Consider the following 18770-nt stretch of genomic DNA (forward strand, 5'->3'; position numbering starts at 1 on the left):
GGTTTAACCCTCGTGTCGTCCTGCGGGTCAAATTGACCCGTTTTAAAGTTTGAAAATGTGGGGAAAAAAAATATATATTTTCACAGTGAAAACTTCCACATTTTCAACATTTTTGGGAAATTTTTGAAAATTCTTTGGTGGAAAAAAAAGAAATGTAAAAAAAAATGCTTCTTTAAGAAGATTTGGGGAAAAAAACAACCAAACTTCAGCGAATTCTGCTGGATTTTAGTAGATTTTTATGTGAATGTTTTTAAAGAAAATATTAGAAGTTTTAATGATATATATGGAATCACTTTAGATATTTTTAGGATTTTTTTTGGAAGATTTTTATTCATTTCTTGAAAATATTTACATTTTTTAAAAATTATTTTTTAATTTTTAGCCAAATTTGGGGATTTTTTTTAAAAATAAAACTTTTAAGGGAAATTTTTAAGGAACTGAATTTTCTTCCTGAAGATTTTGCAAATTTTGTATAAATTTGGGGATTTTTTTTCCTGAATTTTTGGATTTTTTTCAGACAAGGGAACATTTTTTTTGTGCCCATAAATGAGGACAACAGGAGGGTTAAATTCCTAATAGTCCCAGATATTTATGGGATTTTCTTTAGTTCTACGAGCCCTCTAAAATCCTGGCCTTTATATTAAACCCAAAGTCAGAACAAAAACCAACAGTAAGGCATTCTTTTGTAAGTATGGTCCATGTCCATGTTTTACTTGTTTGTACTGATGTATTTCATGATTATCAGTAGTACTCTTTTTCTGAATAGACTTTCGTGCACCACTTTCTTGTAGAAACTGTACATTTATTCAACCTAACTCCAAGAACTGCTGCCACTGAGCCGAGACTGACATTATTCAAGGTTAATTTTCACCAGCAGCTGATTCTAAGGACTTCATCAGGATATTTTCTGCTTTTCCACTGAGCCCATCAGTGGAAAAGCCTACATGTAAAAAGTGCCCCATCTAGTGGATATGCAGCATTGATGTAGATGTTATTTGTACAATCTGTTCTATCACAGGGGTCCAAATATCAGAGCATGCAAATGATAAGTCTTTAAACAGTAGACGTATCTACACATCTAAAGATAAGGTTTAATACTCAAAAACGCTCCTTTTGCATCGAAGTCTGTCTTGAACTATGCATGCAAACACTATGCTCTAATATCTTTTCAGAAATATGAGCCAGATAACATATGTAGATATGATACCATGCTTTATTTGACCAGCAGTACATACATAATATCAGAGCAAATTACAAATTTAGGAGCTTGTTTTTGACTTTGGTAACAGCAGTTGACCAAACAGTCTCATCTCAAGGTATAATCTGGAAGTTTTCAGTCTGGGAAGTTGGAAGTTCAAGCGCTCAGAAAAACATGGAAATTTAAACTTTAAATTAATGAACTTATTAAAAAAGTAATGTGACATGATCAAAGCTCTAGAACCACGATTAAATACACCCTGAGCTGAGATTGCCTTTGACACCATACAGTCTGGGTAATAACCTATTTCCACTCATAGCTGCTACTATGGAGCTGATTTTTATTTTTATGTTTTTACATTAACCTGAGTCATGTAACTTTAATCAACAAACATGATTTTCATTCACATTTTTGTCCCAAAGTGAAAAAATAACGGTCAAGAGTGTTGACATTACAATTCCCTTTGAATATTTATACAGTAAAAAGTATGCTCAATAACTGGGTGTGTTAATATTTATTTTTCAAACGGCACACATATCTTAATGCAAACCCAAAACATAGTAATCAGCGTTTAATAAAATGACACAGAACGCGGTCGATACATTCACACGTCAAACAAAGACAACGGATTACATGATCTCGTATAACAAGCTGAAGTTCAGTTAGTTTTTAACCCTCCTGTTGTCTTCATTTATGGGCACCAAAAAATATTGTTTCTTTGTGTGAAAAAAATCCAAAAATTCAGCAAAAAATTCCCCAAATCTTCAGGAAGAAAATTCCAATAATTCCTTACAAGTTGCCTTTAAAAGTTTTATTTTTAAAAAAATCCCCCAAATTTGGCAAGAAAATTCTTGTAAATATTTTCAGAAAATGAGTAAAAATCTTCCAAAAAAATCCTAAAAATATCTAAGGTGATCATATATATATATGTATATATATATATATATATGTAAGTAAAACTTCTGCCTTCAGGACGACACGAGGGTTAAATAAGCAGCTGTGAAGAATATTCATTCTCACAAATGAAATAAGCAACAGTCTCTTTTAAAAAAGTAAAATATTCTTTGCACATTGCTGCTGTGAGAATCTCACACCTTACCGGAGTGATATCTGTGATGCAGACAGCTGAGGGTGATGATGCAGGAAGTGAGGGATGGTCTCAGAAAGGCGTAGCTTTGAAATAGTCCTCCAGTGGAATGAGCGATACTCCTCCGAACCAGTCCTGCAGCCACACCTGGATCAGCTCCAGCTTCATGAAGAACCACTTGTGTCCCACTGGCCATTTTGCCATCACAGGATGTCTACAAAAAAACAGGGCAACACGTGAAGCTACGTGCACCAAATGTCGCTTCCCTGTATTTTACATCTGAATTACCCTCGTGTCGTCCTGCAGGTCAAATTGACCCGTTGTAAAGTTTGAAAATGTGGAAAAAAAAATTTTTCACAGTGAAACTTCTGATGTCCACATTTTCAGGAAATTTTTGAACATTTTTTGGTGAAAAAAAAGAAATGCTAAAATGTTTCTTAAGAACATTCACAAAAAATCAACCAAAATCCAGCGAAATTTTGTTTTTTTTTGTGAATGTTTTTAAAGAAAAGTTTTACTGATATATATGGAATCACTTTAGATATTTTTAGGATTTTTTTGAAAATTTTTACTCATTTTTTGAAAATATTTACTAGAATTTTCTTGCCAAATTTGGCAGATTTTTTTTTTTTTAAATAAAACTTTTAAGGGAAATTTTTAAGGAATTATTGGAATTTTCTTCCTGAAGGTTTTGCAAATTTTCAGAAATTTGGGGAATTTTTTTGCTGAATTTTTGTATTTTTTTTAGACAAGGAAACAATATTTTTTGGTGCCTGTAAATGAGGACAACAGGAGGGTTAATGCAGTCTTACAACACCACAGCCGCCACTGGACCAGTTACCTGGAGAACATTGCTTCCTTTGCAAACGTGAGCTCCTCTGGTGCCACTTCCACCATCTTCCCTGTTAGTGTTAGTCGAGCACATCTGGGGTCCTCTGGATCATACGCCATTTGCCTTGAAACACAGGAGAATATGCAACCATTGCAACACACTGAAGGAGCTTTTCATTGTGCTAGCATCACTTCCTTCACTCTTGTCACATCTTAGCTCCTTCCAGCAAGAATAAAAGAAAAAGATGTGAGGAAGAGAAACAAGAACTGAGAAAATTAGCAATCCTTCATTACATAGCATCAGTCTTGAGCTACTAATGATGTCCTGCACAGCTGTATCACCTGCCAAATCAAACCGCATTAAACCACTTAACATGAGACTTCCTGTGTTTCCCTGCTCTGAGCTCCTCCTGAAGCCTCCTCCTCTCCTCGAGGTGAATTTAAGCAATAAGAAGATGAGTGGGAACGATTACTGGATCGCAGAAAGAGACAGGAAGCATAAGTTAGCACAATAAAAAGCAGCCTGAGTTTTATGTAGCCTTCCGCACTCATAATCCAGTTGAGGTTTGACCAACAAAGCAAACAGCCCAGGAGCAGTAAAAGCCCCAGGATTAATGCATGTCAACTGGTTTGTGTTTACTATATGAAAAAATTCCAGATCAGCGGACATGATAAAGTCTGTACCATGAGGCCTGCTTCACTGCCTTATCCTGAGGCTGTGTGTTGAAAAGGCTTCTGTTTTCAATCAGACCTTCATTGTTTTCAGCTGTTCCACAGAGAATGTTCCTTCTATCAAAATTAGATAAAAAATATTTCAGCACAGAAAAAACAACAAACTAATTTACCTGCAGAATTCTCCCTCGGCCTCTGAGAAGGTGAGCGAGGCATATGGGTTACTCTTCAGGTCCGACACCGTGTTGTCCATCGGAGTCACGTAAAAATAGATGACTCCAGTGCTGTTGTCCAGCGGCCCATCGCTGACGGAGAAAATGTTCCCAAAGGGGAGACCTTTGATCTGAGAGAAAAAGAAAAACAGGATGTTACCCAAGACGTCTTGTTAAAGAGGAAATCCAATGAACCAGCTGTAGTTCTGAACCGTGTGTTTCAGAGGAAATAATAAAGTGAAAGCAGAACATCAAAGACGGCCCTTTGTGCCATTTTAACCCTCCTGTTGTCTTCATTTACAGGCACCACAAAATATTGTTTCCTTGTCTGAAAAAAATCCAAAAATTCTGCAAAGAAATTCCCAAAATTTCTGAAAATTTGCAAAATCTTCAGGAAGAAAATTCCAATAATTCCTTAAAAGTTTCACTTAAAAGTTTTATTTAAAAAAAATCCCTCAAATTTGGCAAGAAAATTCTTGTAAATATTTTCCAAAAAATGAGTAAAAATCTTCCCAAAAAATCCTAAAAATATCTAAAGTGATTCCATATATATCAGTAAAACTTGTAATATATTTTAAAGAACATTCACATAAAAATCAACCAAAATCCAGCGAATTTTGCTGGATTTTGGTTGATTTTTATGTGAATGTTCTTAGGAAACATTTTTAACATTTCTTTTTCTTTTTCTAACCAAAAAATGTTCAAAAATATCCCAAAAATGTTGAAAATGTGGACATCAGAAGTTTCACTGTGAAAATATATATTTCTTTCCACATTTTCAAACTTTAAAATTTTGACCCTCAGGATGACACGAGGGTTAATTAATGGGGTAAATACTAGTAAATCAGTGTGTCTCACCTTGTCCAGGGTGGAAATGGTGGCCAGGTGTCCCCAGTCGCTGTAGTGGGCGATGTACCTGGCGGTCCTGGCGGTCTCCTGGTGCGGAGGAGGAGAGCCACCTGCGGACTTCTTCACCTTCTCCAGCCGGTAGGAGAAGAGGCGGGAGGACAGCCGAGCCACGCCGTCGCTCTCGGGCTTCACCAGCTCCCCGGGGCTCTCCACGCCGTCTGCCAGGACGTCCGGGGACGGGTACGCCTGCTTCCACAGCCCCGCTCCGTCCACCAGCAGCGCCGGGGCCACCTCCTCCGACAGGTCCGCGTCCTCCACCACGTCGTTGGAGGACACCACCCAGGACACGGAGCTCCGCAGGGTGTAGCCCCGGCTCAGGGCCAGGCAGCAGGCCAGCAGGGCCAGTAGGGCCGGGGGGGAGTAACGGGGCTTCATGTCAGGGAGCTGAGGGAAAGGCCGTCCTCATCTCCCTGGTTGTCAAACTCACGTGTTGGTGCTTTCATAACACGAGCTCTCTGCTGCCTCCAGCGCCCCCTGCTGGTGGACCAGGGGAGACTGTTTTATAACCTGCCTGCTGAGGCTTTTCCCCAGACGAAAGGAAACTGCTGACAGCTACTCTCAGCCTCTTCACACACTGCAGCAGAGGAGATCTGCAAGAAATGCTGTTTGTGCATCTCAGTAGTTTGGTAGATTTTCAACACAGCTCTCTACGCACATGGTACTTTGTTAGTCCATGGACCCAGACCCAACATCTCCAGTATCAGTGATTAAAGGGAGTGCCTCTGTACTGGTCACACTATCTGATCATTGTTCTTTAAAGCCACTCCCAGGGTGTGGATAAGCAGTTGAGAATCTGTCACCAGTTTTACATCTCATACACTCTCTGTGCACAACTGACTAAATTTAACCCGTTTCTAATCAGAGAAACAGACATTAGATTCTTGACTTATTAAATTCAGAAAAGAAGACCATTTGCATGTTGCAATTATAGTTTTGCTACATGAAAAATAAATAATCTGCAGATTAAGTTTTTAGATGATAAAGCTTATGACGACCCTCCACTGGATCCCACAACTAAGTTCTGATAGAACGTTCTGCTGATGTTCTACCAGGCTCCAGTGGATGATTTCTGTTGCTGCCTTCAAATAATATCAGTTCCAAGCATGCAAATACTCTTTTTGCGCTCATGTACGCTTCAGTTTTGCCCACACTGTCTGCATAATATCTCGAAAAAAGCTACAACTAAAGTAAAAACTTTTCTCATGTTCCACATTTTGGCTCTGTTAACCCTCCTGTTGTCTTCATTTACCGGCACCAAAAACGTTGTTCCCTTGTCTGAAAAAAATCCAAAAACTCAGCAAAAAATTCCCCAAATTTTTAATGATTTGCAAAATCTTCAGGAAGAAAATTCCAAAAATTCCTTAAAAGTTTCACTTAAAAGTTTAGTTTTTTTTTTTTTTTTTTAAAAAAACCCAAATTTGGCAAGAAATAAAAATTGAAAAAGCAATTTAAAAATGTAAATATTTTCAAGAAATGAATAAAAATCTTCCAAAAAAAAAATCCTAAAAATCTCAAAAGTGATTCTATATATATATCAGTAAAAGTTCTAATATTTTCTTTAAGAACATTCAGAAAAAAATCAACCAAAATCCAGTGAAATTTGCTAGATTTTGGTTCTCTTTTTTTGGTGAATGTTCTTAAGAAACATTTTGAACATTTTGATTTTTCCACCAAAAAAAGTTTCACTGTGAAAATTTTTTTTTCTCCACATTTTCAAACTTTAAAACGGGTCAATTTTGATCCACAGGACGACACGAGGGTTAAGGCCTCATTAGTTAAGAAAGTGTCTGACTAAAATATTTTTTTCCAGCTAATTTCTTCTGTTATTGATTAGGTTTAAAGTGAAATGTTGTATAATGTAATTAAGTCATTTAAAATCTTCTCCTCACTCATCTCACAATAAGGTTCTTGGCAACAAATAAACTCAACAATAGAAATTTTATTAATTAACATAAACTTTTAACCGCAGTGAAATGCTGAATCACAATAGACATTATTCACAAACAACCCTCATCTTTAAGTAGTTATAGTAGAGAGATTATAAGGACCTTTCATTATATACTGTCTCTCTGGGTTTCTGTCTGTCAACATTAACAGTTGTTTTTTTTTGTTTTAGGTTTTTTTTTTTTTTTTTTACAATTAAATACAAACAGCCTCAAAAATGACCACAGAGTTGAATCAACGTGTTTCTGACAGCCTCAGCAAACACTCAGCACCTTGATGAAGGTCGTATTTGTGTGCAGGGCTGTTCACACTGTAGTTTCCTCTCTCAGTCCATGGTCTTATCGCTCCAGGCCATTGACTTCCTCTTGGCCAGTTCCATCCACGACGGCTGGCCGCTGTCTGACATGGACTGCAGCCCCGATGGCAGTGTGGGGGGAGACGACCGCAGTGAAGATGCCACCACATTTTTCCGTGGCCATTTATCCTCCAGAGGCCTTTCTAGAACTTTGGTGGGACTTGACTCTGAGTAAAAGAAGCAAAACCCTGTCACACTGCTGCACAACGGCGTTTCTACCGACAGTTATCATTATTACAATTATGTGTCGACACACCTGCAAGTTTCACCCCTTGTCTTCCCTCTGGAATTGTATCTTTGCTCAGAGATGTGGTTTTTACCAAGGCAGGGGGTTCACCTGATGTCTGCACATCTGTCTGAGGTTTCCTTAATTCCACCTGAAAGAAAGAAAGAAAGAAAGAGGTGATGTTCTGCATTTTATTAAGTAGTAATAAATGCCCTCTAATAATGAATTCATCCTACTAGCAAAGCCTGATGAAGCCTTTTTAACTCTTCCAAAGGCCTCCATTGCTGTCCAAAAACTACACTACCAGTTAAAAGTTTGGACGCACCTTTTCATTCAGTGCTTTTTCTTTGTTTGCACTAAGGATAGCCGATAATATTGATATTATCGGCCCGATATTGGCAGAAAAATATAATATTGGACAATATCGTTATCGTTTTTTCTTCCTATCATGAAAACCGAAATTTCGTTATCGTTATCGTTTTTTCTTCCTATCATGAAAACCGATAAAATAATGCCTGGATATTTCCAGCATTTACTGGTGCACAAATGATCACATCATCAAACTGCGTCATGAATCGTGTAAGCAAGTGTGTCTGACTAACAACATGTTTTAAATATGGCATTTTTTCCATAACTGGAGTTGAAGTAGTTCAATGAGGGCATCACAAAAAAATTAGGCATAATGTGTTAATTCCACCACAGGAGATATGTGATGTTACCTAAAATTAGTTAAATATTAAACAGATATCGGTATCGGTTAATATCAGAATCGGAAATTTAGAGTTGGACGATATCGGCATATCAGTTATCGGCAAAAAAGCCACTACTTTGTATTATTTTCTACATTGTAGATTAATACTGAGGATTAACACCTGTTTGTTTACAACATAATTCCATATGTATTATTTTATAGTTTTGATGTCTTTGGTGTTAATCTACAATGTAGAATATAATTAAATAAAAACCATTGAATGAGGTGTGTCCAAACCTTTGACTAGTAGTGCATTTAACCCTCCTGTTGTCCTCATTTTCCGACACCAAAAAATATTGTTTCCTTGTCTGAAAAAATCCCAAAATTCAGCCAAAAAATTCCACAAATTTCTGAAAATTTGCAAAACTTTCAGGAAAAAAATTCCAGTAATTCCTTCAAAATTTAATTTTTTAAAAAATCCCCCAAATTTGGCAAGAAAATTCTTGTAAATATTTTCAAAAAATGAGTAAAAATCTTCCAAAGAAATCCTAAAAATATCTAAAGTGATTCCATACATATCAGTAAAACTTCTAATATTTTTTTTAAGAACATTCACATAAAAATCAACCAAAATCCAGTGAATTTCGCTGGATTTCGGTTGATTTTTTGTGAATGATCTTAAGAAGCTTTTTTTTAACATTCCTTTTTTTCCACCAAAAAATGTTCTAAAATTTCATAAAAATGTTGAAAATGTGGACATAAAAATATATTTTTTTTCCACATTTTCAAACTTTAAAACCGGTCAATTTGACCCGCAGGACGACACGAGGGTTAAAAGTTGTCAGTGAGCCAATGGTTTTGGAAGACATGTTCCATATGATGAATGTGTGATGCTTTATCCTTATTAGAGCATCAAATCTGTGGTTACAATCCACTGTAACCTGAGGTTGTTTCAAGAAGGGACTTAGCCTTTTTTGATGACCTGTTTTTAAAAACACATCTCCAGCATGAAAAAAGGTTTGGATTTGGGACAGTCCTGAGAGGAGGACATACTCCCTCACGGTATGAAAGACAGTTACAAAGAAGTACCACAAACCCCCTTGGGTCCAGGCGACGTGGCCCACTCTGCTCGTTTCTCTAAAAACACAGCCCTGTCGCTGACTGAACCGCTCCAAACTGCTCGTCTGACTGAAAGCGATGGAGCCTCTTTTCTCCCAGCGACCTCCTCTTCTCCTCTTCCCCAGGTGTTAACCGAGGGAGGAGCTGCAGCCGATGCGACAGCTGATGTCAGAGCTACAGTTGTGGATCTAAGCTGGGTGGCAGGACCTCGGTTGCTCCAGGGGGGTTGCTGCTGCCCTGATGGAAGGTAAGATTGTGCAAGAGGCGACTGTGAAGTGAAATGAGGAGTGGACTCTGTCTGTAAAGGGACGTGCACTGGAGATGGGGTTGTCCATGAGGTGGCCTGTGGGGAAAACACAGGATGTGACTGAGTTGTATTTGGCTGTTCTTGATTGGTTTGTTTTTGTGGTTCTTTAAAGGCCACAGAGGTCACTGACACCTTCTGTTGCACTGTCACTGGTGGTGATTTGACAGTCTGTGCTTGACTTCTACTTAAAGCTGCTTCTGCTGACGGTTGATTTGCAGCCTCCAGCTGTGTTGCACCTTCCTGTATCTTTACAGTTTGTATTTGCGTCACTGTCTCTAGTGGATTTGCTGGCGGCGCTTGTGCTTGTGGTCGAGCTGCAGTTTGCATGCCCGTAAAATCTCTGGGGAATCTGCTGGTAAAGAGCTGCTGGAGGCTCCTGGTCTTTTCCATTGCCAGACTCATCCAGGACACTTCAGATGCGGCTGTTTGGGGGGCAGGCTGAGGCTCCTGGGGGGCAGTCTCTGCTTCTTTGGGGTCTGAAGTGGTCATTTGGACTTCTGCAGGCATGATGGGAGGATCGGTGGTAAACGGAGCGCTGTGTTTCACCGGAGGGGAGAGGCCAGATGGGGTTGGATCTGAGGAGTGACACAAATCTGTTAGACATGCTTGGCAGCGCTGTTAATGTTAGCCTTGGTGGTGTTTTAATGAGTACAAAGTTCCCCCTGTGATCAGTGGAATCTTATCTTGCTAGAGTGATTATTTACCACGTGAAACTTATCTTGTTCGGCAGAAAAAGCAGCATGCGTCTGTGCAATATTTAACTCTATAGGCAACTGAAGTAATACAGTACGTCACAGACAAAGATCTGATAATGATACTGACAATATGCATGTCTTAATAACTTCTCATCTTTGTTTTTATCCGTTGTTCTTCTCAGAATCCCAAGGAGTTTCTTGGCTCCTGTCACACTTGTACTCACTGTGGGCTAATTTTTCACTGCAGTATAAAGTCCTGCACCTCTACACTGCAAAAACTCAAAATCTTACCAAGTCTATTTGTCTTATTTTTAGTCAAAATGTCTCATCCCACTTGATTTAAGATAAATTCACTTAACAAGTGACATTTCAGCAGATGGAGGGACTTGTTTTAAGACAATGCATCTTAAATATCTTGTTAAGTCAAACAATCTTGAAATTATCTTGTTTTGAGTTGAATTTTACAAGAAAACTCAAAATATGTTTAACCCTTGTGTCGTCCTGTGGGTCAAAATTGACCCGTTTTAAAGTTTGAAAATGTGTGAAAAAAAAATTTCCACAGTGAAACTTCTGATGTCCACATTTTCAACATTTTTGGGAAATCTTTGAACATTTTTTGGTGGAAAAAAAAAATGTTTAAAATGTTTCTTAACAACATTCACATAAAAATCAATAGATTTTTATGCGAATGTTCTTAAAGGAAATATTAGAAGTTTTACTGATATATATGGAATCACTTTAGATATTTTTAGGATTTTTTTGGAAGATTTTTCTAATTTTTTTGGAAAATATTTAGAAGAATTTTCTTGCCAAATTTGGAGGATTTTAAAAAAATAAAACATGCAAGGGAAACTTTGAAGGAATTATTGGAATTTTCTTCCTGAAGGTTTTGCAAATTTTCAGAAATTTGGGGATTTTTTGCTGATTTTTTGGATTTTTTCCAGACAAGGAAACAATATTTTTTGGTGCCCATAAATGAAGACAACAGGAGGTTAATACATCTCAAATTAGGAGGTTACATGAAAGCGAAAATCTATTTTTGAGTGAAAAACTACAATTTTTTAGCATATCTGGCTTATTTTAGGACACCTAAACTTGACAATCCTGGTAAAACAGAGCTTAAAATAAGTTTTCCCAGCTAATTTTAAGATCTCAATATTCTAAATATCATATCTTATTTCAAGAAATCTTACCAAGACATTTTTCACTTGTTCTACTGGCAGATTTTTCACTTATTTCGAGGTAAAAGTTCCTTGAAATAAGTTTTTTTCTTGTTTTGAGAGGGACATTTACCAGTGTATGGAAACAGCACAACCACAGCTAGAAGTCGAGGGAACTCAGAAATGTCTTCTGTCCCTAACAACACAGCTACAGTTCCCATAGTCACGACAAAAGAAAACAAAAGTTGAGTTTCCTTGATTATTTATTCTAGAAAAGTTGGAAAAGTCTAAAATCAACATGCACACCATTTTTTCCAGATGCTCACAGGTGTTACTGCGTGCCATCGTTATTTTCTAATTAATATTATAGTTGTTTCAAAACTCGCCCACCATCTGCTTTCTGGAAACACAGCCTGCAGTTCAGCCGAGTTCAGCTCCCTGAATTTTTGTGATGTGACTGTTGGTCACGGCTAAGTCTGTAATTCCTTCTCACTTGACACGAAAAATGCAGAATTTTTAGTATTTTATAGAATATGTTCATGTAATGTATTTATTTTTGGCAAGTTTTTAAATAAAGCATGAAGAATAAGGTGATTTTTAAGAAATATCCCAATTTAAGCCAGAATGTGGTTGTTTTTTTCCAGCGGTTTTCACAGATGAATAGTTCAAAAACCATCTGAAAGCTGAAATCTTTTTTCTGTTTTGATAGTTTCTGAACTGATTATTGGTGTAATTATGAAGATTTTTTTATGGGGTAACATATCTTGGGTTGAGACACTTTCTTTACTCTTCCTTCTTTCCTTTATCATTTGTTTTTTCTAATGCAGCTGCATTTCCAACTTCACAGAGAGTCGATGAGTAAATCAAAACATACGGCTTCATTCGGGGTTCTAAGACTGACCTCTTGGTCTGGATTCTCCAAGGTTGGTTGGTGTAAAAGATGTGTTGGATGGCAGCTTTTCAGACATGTAGATGGCGGGGCCTCTTATTTCCTGCTGATTTTGTTTGTTACTTGAGTCCTCACACAGTACAGTCTTTGGATCATGGTTGGAAGTGGAATTAGGGCGCAGTCTAAACGACAGAGATGTGGAGCGCAGTTTGATGCCAAATGCCGTCTTTCCATCCTCCTCCTGGATCTCCTTTGCTTCCACTGCCTCTTCCACCTCCTCCTGGCTGCTCTCCACTTCCTCTCCCTCTACAACACCTGCATTTGTAGGTTCACTTTTAGATGGTGTCGCTAATTCGACCTTTTTGAGGCTGTCCCTCTTGTCCCATGAACCCAGGACTGGGCCTCTGGGCTCTTCTTGCCTAAGCCGTCCCGCTCCAAAGGGGCCTCCTCTGGGCTGTAAGCCTCTGTTTTCCTTGTCCTCATTTCCCCCGATTGGCTTATTCTTGGCTTCAGTCTGGTCCAATACTTCTACAAAACTGCCTGATCGGGGTCTTTCTCCATCTCGGTTTCTGGCAGTGGTGATGGACAAATGGAAAGAGCCAGATCCGGGGGCAGGTCTCCTTATTGCTCTGGTGCCGTCGCCCTCAACTTGAATGTGTTGACGAAGTGAGGAAGACCTGAACGCAGTCACTGGGCTGAAGGTAGAGGAGGGTCGCTCCGGGGGAACTTCAGCCACTCCAGCCTTGTTTAGAGCACTTCTCTTGTCGTGGGACATTAATTGTATTTCAAAATCTGCCTCCCTTCTTTCCTTCAGTTCCGACTCTGTGTAGGATGAGTGTGGCCGTCTACTGGACGCTGCATCCACACGCCTGTAAGGTTTGACCCGAAGTGCAGAGGGCGCTGTCCACGGAAGAGCCTGGTCCTGCTGGGGAAAACTTGGGCTGGGTGGTTTGGGTGCTGCCTCTGATGCGACTGGTACCACTTCGGATGTGACTGGTACCACATCGGATGTGACTGGTACCACTTCGGATGGAACTGGTACCACTTCGGATGTGACTGGTACCACTTCGGATGTGACTGGTACCACTTCGGATGTGACTGGTACCACTTCGGATGGAACTGGTACCACTTTGGTTGGAACTGGTACCACTTCGGATGGAACTGGTGCCACTTCTGATGGAACTGGTGCCACTTCTAAAGGAACTGGTGCCACTTCTGATGGAACTGGTGCCACCTTGGCAGATTTGAAAGGAAGATGCTGAGGTATAATAGTTTGTTCTTCCTCTTGAACTTCATGCTGCCGCTCTGGTTCCTCCACAGATTCGAAGTTGTCGACGTTGTTCAGGGTGTGTGAAAGAGACAGGGACTGAGTCTGCAAAGAAAGCGACATCAAGGATAAGGAAGTGAAGGAGGTGTGTTGAGTGTTTAACCCTCTTGTTGTCTTCATTTACCGGTACCCAAAAAAATATTGTTTCTTTGTCTGAAAAAAATCCAAAAATTCAGCAAATTTTTGAAAATTTGCAAAACCTTCAGGAAGAAAATTCCAATAATTCCTTAAAAGTTTCCCTTAAAAGTTTTATTTAAAAAAGAAATCTCCCAAATTTGGCAAGAAAGTTCTGGTCAATATTTTTAAAAAATGAGTAAAAATCTTCCAAAAAAATCCTAAAAATATCTAAAGTGATTCCATATATATCAGTAAAACTTCTAATATTTTGTTTAAGAACATTCACATAAAAATCAACCTAAATCCAGCAAATTTCGCTGGATTTTGGTTCTTTTTTTGTGTGAATGTTCTTAAGAAACATTTTTAACATTTACTTTTTTCCACCAAAAAAAGTTCAAAGATTTCCCCAAAATGTTGAAAATGTGGACATCAGAAGTTTCACTGTGAAAATATATATTTTTCCACATTTTCAGTCTTTAAAATGGGTCAATTCTGACCCACAGGATGACGTGAAGGTTAATGTCTTTACAAATGGTAAAGTTATTGTCACTCACCACAGTGAGTTTCTTCTTCGAGGTGGCTCTCTGGTTTCTGGGTTTGATAGACATCCGGTGACGTGCAGCAGAAGTATCCAAGCAGGGAGAGAACTGTGCTGGTGTACTGAAGTCTAGCGGAGCCTCAACAGCAGAAGCAGAAGTAGTGGCGCCATAAGAAGGGAAAATATGGGATGGAGTCGGAGGCAGAGATTTGGTAGGTACAGATCTGGAAATTGGGCTGAATGGACAAGAGGCTGGCTGGGATGTTGTCTGAAATAAATCAAACAATACAACTTTTGTAGAAGAGAAAGCCCAGCAAAAAATCTTTATAAAACTTCTTCATTATTTAAACTTTTATAGATTGTTTTAGTTCCTTAATACCCTCTCCTACTTGTATGATCTTAAAGGATAAAGCTGAAATTTTTCAAATTGTCAACAAACCCCATGAAAACAATGAATTAATCCCACTGAAAAGGCTAATTCTTCAGTGCTGCAGGCCTCCATTGTTCTCCAAATGTAATTAAAAAGGCATCAATGAGCCACGCTATTGCCCTGAATGACATATTCCTTCATTACAGTAAAAAATGGCCCCTGTAGTTTATTTTGAATCAGTCCGACATACACTACAAATCCTAACATGTGTTCTAAGTGTGTATTAATCTGTCCTAAAATAGCACCCACCATGTGCACTACTTATTTACTACTATTTCAGTAGGGACTGCTTGCAAAAAAATAAATCAGAGCCCAGCTGTGATAGGGATTACATGCTGTATACTATTTTCATCAATGAAACTCTATGTTACTGACCTATTTTTAAAGAGTGAAACTCCCAAAAAGGATCAGCAATTTACAGAAACATGTACTAAATTCTAAGTGCACTGATCTGAAGATCCATCTGAGAGGAATCTGACTGTTGATACTACCCACAAGCGGCACTCAAAATTGCAAAATCGTATCCTAAAATCCACAATACGATCACTTTAGCAGATAATTGGTCATGTATCAATATTGTGAAGATAAAGCACCTTGGTGAGGGCTCCATAGGATGTGGCATCTCCTCCTGGGCTATCCGGAGGGCTGTGGTCCAGAGATTCCTCTGAGTGGCTACTGGGATCCTCTGGACGCCTGATTGGCAGAACTGTAGGTGGCGGCCCAAAATGCAGGTTCTGCTGCAGAAGCTTTGTCTACAAAAGCAGAACACAGTGTGTTTTCTTTTTTTTTAACCTTCCTGTTGTCTTCATTTATGGGCACCAAAAAAAAGATTGTTTCATTGTCTGAAAAAAATCTAAAAATTCTGCAAAAAAAAATTCCCCAAATTTCTGAAAATTTGTAAAACCTTCAGGAAGAAAATTCCAATAATTCCTTAAAAGTTTCCCTTGAAATTTTAGTTTTAAAAAAATTCCCAAATTTGGCAAAAAATTATTGTAAATATTTTCAGAAAATGAGTAAAAATCTTCCAAAAAATCCTAAAAATATCTAAAGTGATTCCATATATATCAGTATAACTTCTAATATTTTCTTTAAGAACATTCACATAAAAATCAACCAAAATCCAGTGAAATTTGTTGGATTTTGGTTGATTTTTATGTGAATGTTCTTAAGAAACATTTTTAACATTTCTTTTTTTCCACCAAAAAATGCTCAAAGATTTCTCAAAAATGTTGAAAATGTGGACATCAGAAGTTTCACTGTGAAAATATATATTTTTCCACATTTTCAAACTTTAAAACGGGTCAATTTTGAGCCGCAGGACGACACGAGGGTTAAAAAACGTCCCTGTAGTTCCACTTCCCTCCAGAATAAAAGAAGGTTACATACCTGCAGAGCTTTAATCTTGCTGTGAACATTCTGCTGGGATGAGCCCCTGGCTGGTTCATCGTCTGTCAGAACCTGATCAGCCAGAAAGATACTGTCATGGGACAGTGCCCGGGAACCCATCATCGCCTGGGAGCATCTGAGGTAAAAAGAAGAGGATTTTTAAAAATCAGGATAAGAAATAGATCTGAAAATGAATATTTAGAAAGACTTCCTGCCATGTAGACACTCACACCAATTCTTCATCCGATCCTAGTCCCTTTGCAGCAGTGATGTCACTGGCTGACTGGCTGAGTTTGGTGCTTTCCTCTACACCTGCTTTCTTGCTTTTCCTGAAGAGACGAGTTCTCAGAGACTTGAGCTTGGACTTTTTACGTCCTGTGGATGGAGATAGAAAAAGATCCTGGTCACAGCAGCTCGCAGCAGTATAGTCTCTAGTGATCGAATCCGACTGTTATATCAGACGTATCTGCTGTAAATCGTAATCTATCAGTCACAATAAACAGTCCCTAATGCTTCCTTTTGATTGGAGGCTCTTATCTTAAACTACACGTGATATTATCTCACCTGGAACGTCCTCTGTGCTTTCTTCTGTGTCTCCAGAGAAAGACTCCATCAGTCTGATCCCACAGAACAGATGAGAGGAAAGTGTTTAATGAAAGTCAACAAAAGTCACACAGGTACACAGTCCTCAGAGGCTGGCGTCACATTGTGGAGGGCATCTCAAGTGGTATCCAGAGGAAACATAAGGACCTTCGAAGGTTCAAAGGTTTATGACTGTTCATTATCGGGTGCAGCACTAAGCTGAACTGTAAATAGGCGGGGTATGTAGGAGACTCTGTCCTTATGGTCAACACAACAGAAAAACACTGGCAATAGAGGCTGGAGTACAAAAGACAATAAAACACAGTATTATCAAGGAGAAAATCACAGCAGGTTAGAAAGGAGGTGTGAGGATTTCTAATGTTTCCAGCAGTATGCATGAATATCACGCTGCCACCATGGACTACAGTCTGAGTAATGATATGTTGGGAACAAAGCAGAAACTGATATCTGGCTCACAGGCAGCTTTATTTAACCCTCCTGTTGTCTTAATTTATGGGCACCAAGAAATATTGTTTCCTTCTCTGAAAAAACCCAAAAATTCAGCAAAAAAATTCGACAAATTTCTGAAAATTTGCAAAACCTTCAGGAAGAAAATTCCAATAATTCATTAAAAGTGGACATCAGAAGTTTCACTGTGAAAATACATTTTTTTCCCCACATTTTCAAACTTTAAAACAGGTCAATTTTGACCCGCAGGACGACACCAGGGTTAAGCAACTCTCGTCTGACAGACATCCAGGTTGGGTTGATGTGTTCAGCTCAGGCTGCTTCTTAACTTTATTTTACACACTTTCTAACTTTCCTAACCCTGTCCTGGAGATAGCATCCTGTTTGAAATATGCATAAACCGCCTCCTGTGCTTCATACAGCTCTCCCTGTGCAGCCGAGGAGCTGCTGTCATGATCCTGTACGGCTGCCTGATAAGACAAGATGTGTGAGGTTATGGATAAACATGCAAAGTCTACATTGCACCTCCCACATCACTGAGTTCAACCTGGTAAAAAGAATATAAGCACACAGGACTCAAAGCGACGTGTGACATCATGCTCGACTTACATAAGATGTGAACCTCTTTGAATAAATTTCAAGTTGTTTTGTGAGATGACCTCCACAGTGAGTGAAATTAAAGAGTTCTGCCATTCACCGAGCCATGCTATGGCCCCCCAGAGAAACAGGATAATCCTGTGGATTATTGACATTGCAGAGGGATCCTTGTAAGATTTCACAGCACCATTAAAATCCACAACAGAGGCTGAATCACAAACTTCCCTCACTGCATACTGCAGCACAAAATTCACCTGACATTCACAGGGAATGTCACACACACTCACACATTCACACACTGTCCAGAACAAGAAGTAAAAAAAAACAGAGTGACCTTACCAAATGTCAAATGCCAGCACCTCTCCTGTTTGTCCTCCTCTCTGCTCGAACTCTGCCTCTAATGTTTAAACCTCAGGCTTTACGTCGTCCACATCAGCAGACGGAGGGAGATGCAGGGGGAAAGGAGGGAAATTAAAAAAAAACAGGCAAGAAGAAAAGAAAAGAAAGACAGAGAGAGAGAGAGAAGGTCAGTCCATGACAGGGTAAGCAAATGCACAAAGAGAAAAGAGGACAGATGAGAATGTGAGAGAGGGAGAGAGGGAGAGGGAGGGAGATACTCTATTACATTAGTGGCACACTGTGGCCCTCTGCGCTAAGCTCCTTATAAAACGCTAACCTGATTTTAGGCCCAGAAATGAGAGTAGAGGGAAAAAAATAAAGCTCCAGTTGGAAAGAGGACATGCATATAGGAATTATAGCTCATGGTACTGTTTACACATTACAGCCAGGTTGCTCAGTTCCCCATGATGATCGCACAGGGGGAGTCTATCTGTGAGATCTAATGTGTGTATTTGTAGGATAATTAGAAATAAACAGCAACTATGAATGAGTCAAACAGGCACCAAAAAATATTGTTTCCTTGTCTGAAAAAAAATCCAAAAAATTTGCAAAAAAAATTCCCCATATTTCTCAAAATTTGCAAAGCCTTCAAGAAGAAAATTCCAATAATTCCTTTAAAATTCCCCTTACA

The 18770-nt window shown here is 38.8% G+C and overlaps 2 protein-coding genes across 5 annotated transcripts; both read right to left on the reverse strand.

Annotated features, from left to right (window-relative positions):
* Positions 1–1195: 1195 nt before the first annotated feature.
* creg2 (cellular repressor of E1A-stimulated genes 2) lies at positions 1196–5367 on the reverse strand. Its single transcript, XM_023265318.3, is given in 5 exon segments — positions 1196–2499; positions 3127–3240; positions 3962–4131; positions 4859–5284; positions 5287–5367. Coding segments are annotated over 5 exon segments (918 nt in total). The 5' UTR covers positions 5353–5367; the 3' UTR covers positions 1196–2357.
* A 1461-nt stretch (positions 5368–6828) lies between these two features.
* On the reverse strand, positions 6829–18306 carry cracdla (cracd like a). Of its 4 annotated transcripts, XM_055015289.1 has the most exons (11): positions 18080–18306; positions 16658–16710; positions 16324–16468; positions 16094–16229; positions 15301–15459; positions 14294–14545; positions 12308–13667; positions 9684–10126; positions 9222–9587; positions 7465–7585; positions 6829–7375 (listed from the first exon to the last, which is right to left on the reverse strand). In XM_055015289.1, the coding sequence occupies exons 2-11, from the start codon at positions 16704–16706 to the stop codon at positions 7179–7181; spliced, it is 3228 nt and encodes a 1075-aa protein (XP_054871264.1). In that variant the 5' UTR covers positions 16707–16710; positions 18080–18306; the 3' UTR covers positions 6829–7178. The 4 variants fall into 4 exon arrangements, 3 of the variants coding, with proteins under 3 accessions (XP_054871264.1, XP_023121089.2, XP_035801867.2); XM_023265321.3 differs by having other exon boundaries at positions 9222–10126; positions 18080–18305; XR_004846950.2 differs by having other exon boundaries at positions 7238–7375; positions 9215–10126.
* Positions 18307–18770: the final 464 nt, after the last annotated feature.

Source organism: Amphiprion ocellaris, chromosome 11, assembly GCF_022539595.1.
Source record: "Amphiprion ocellaris isolate individual 3 ecotype Okinawa chromosome 11, ASM2253959v1, whole genome shotgun sequence".
Classification (NCBI taxonomy): domain Eukaryota; kingdom Metazoa; phylum Chordata; class Actinopteri; family Pomacentridae; genus Amphiprion; species Amphiprion ocellaris.

What these genes read in the sequence shown, in the direction of transcription:
- cracdla (XM_023265321.3), bottom strand. Translation starts at nt 16,706, where the DNA reads ATGGAGTCTTTCTCTGGAGACACAGAAGAAAGCACAGAGGACGTTCCA. An exon ending in CGAAGAAGAAACTCACTGTG is followed by an intron (nt 13,668 to 14,293) that starts GTGAGTGACAAT and finishes CTTTCTTTGCAG; the next exon opens with ACTCAGTCCCTGTCTCTTTC. An exon ending in ACAAGGGGTGAAACTTGCAG is followed by an intron (nt 7,376 to 7,464) that starts GTGTGTCGACAC and finishes TCTTTTACTCAG; the next exon opens with AGTCAAGTCCCACCAAAGTT.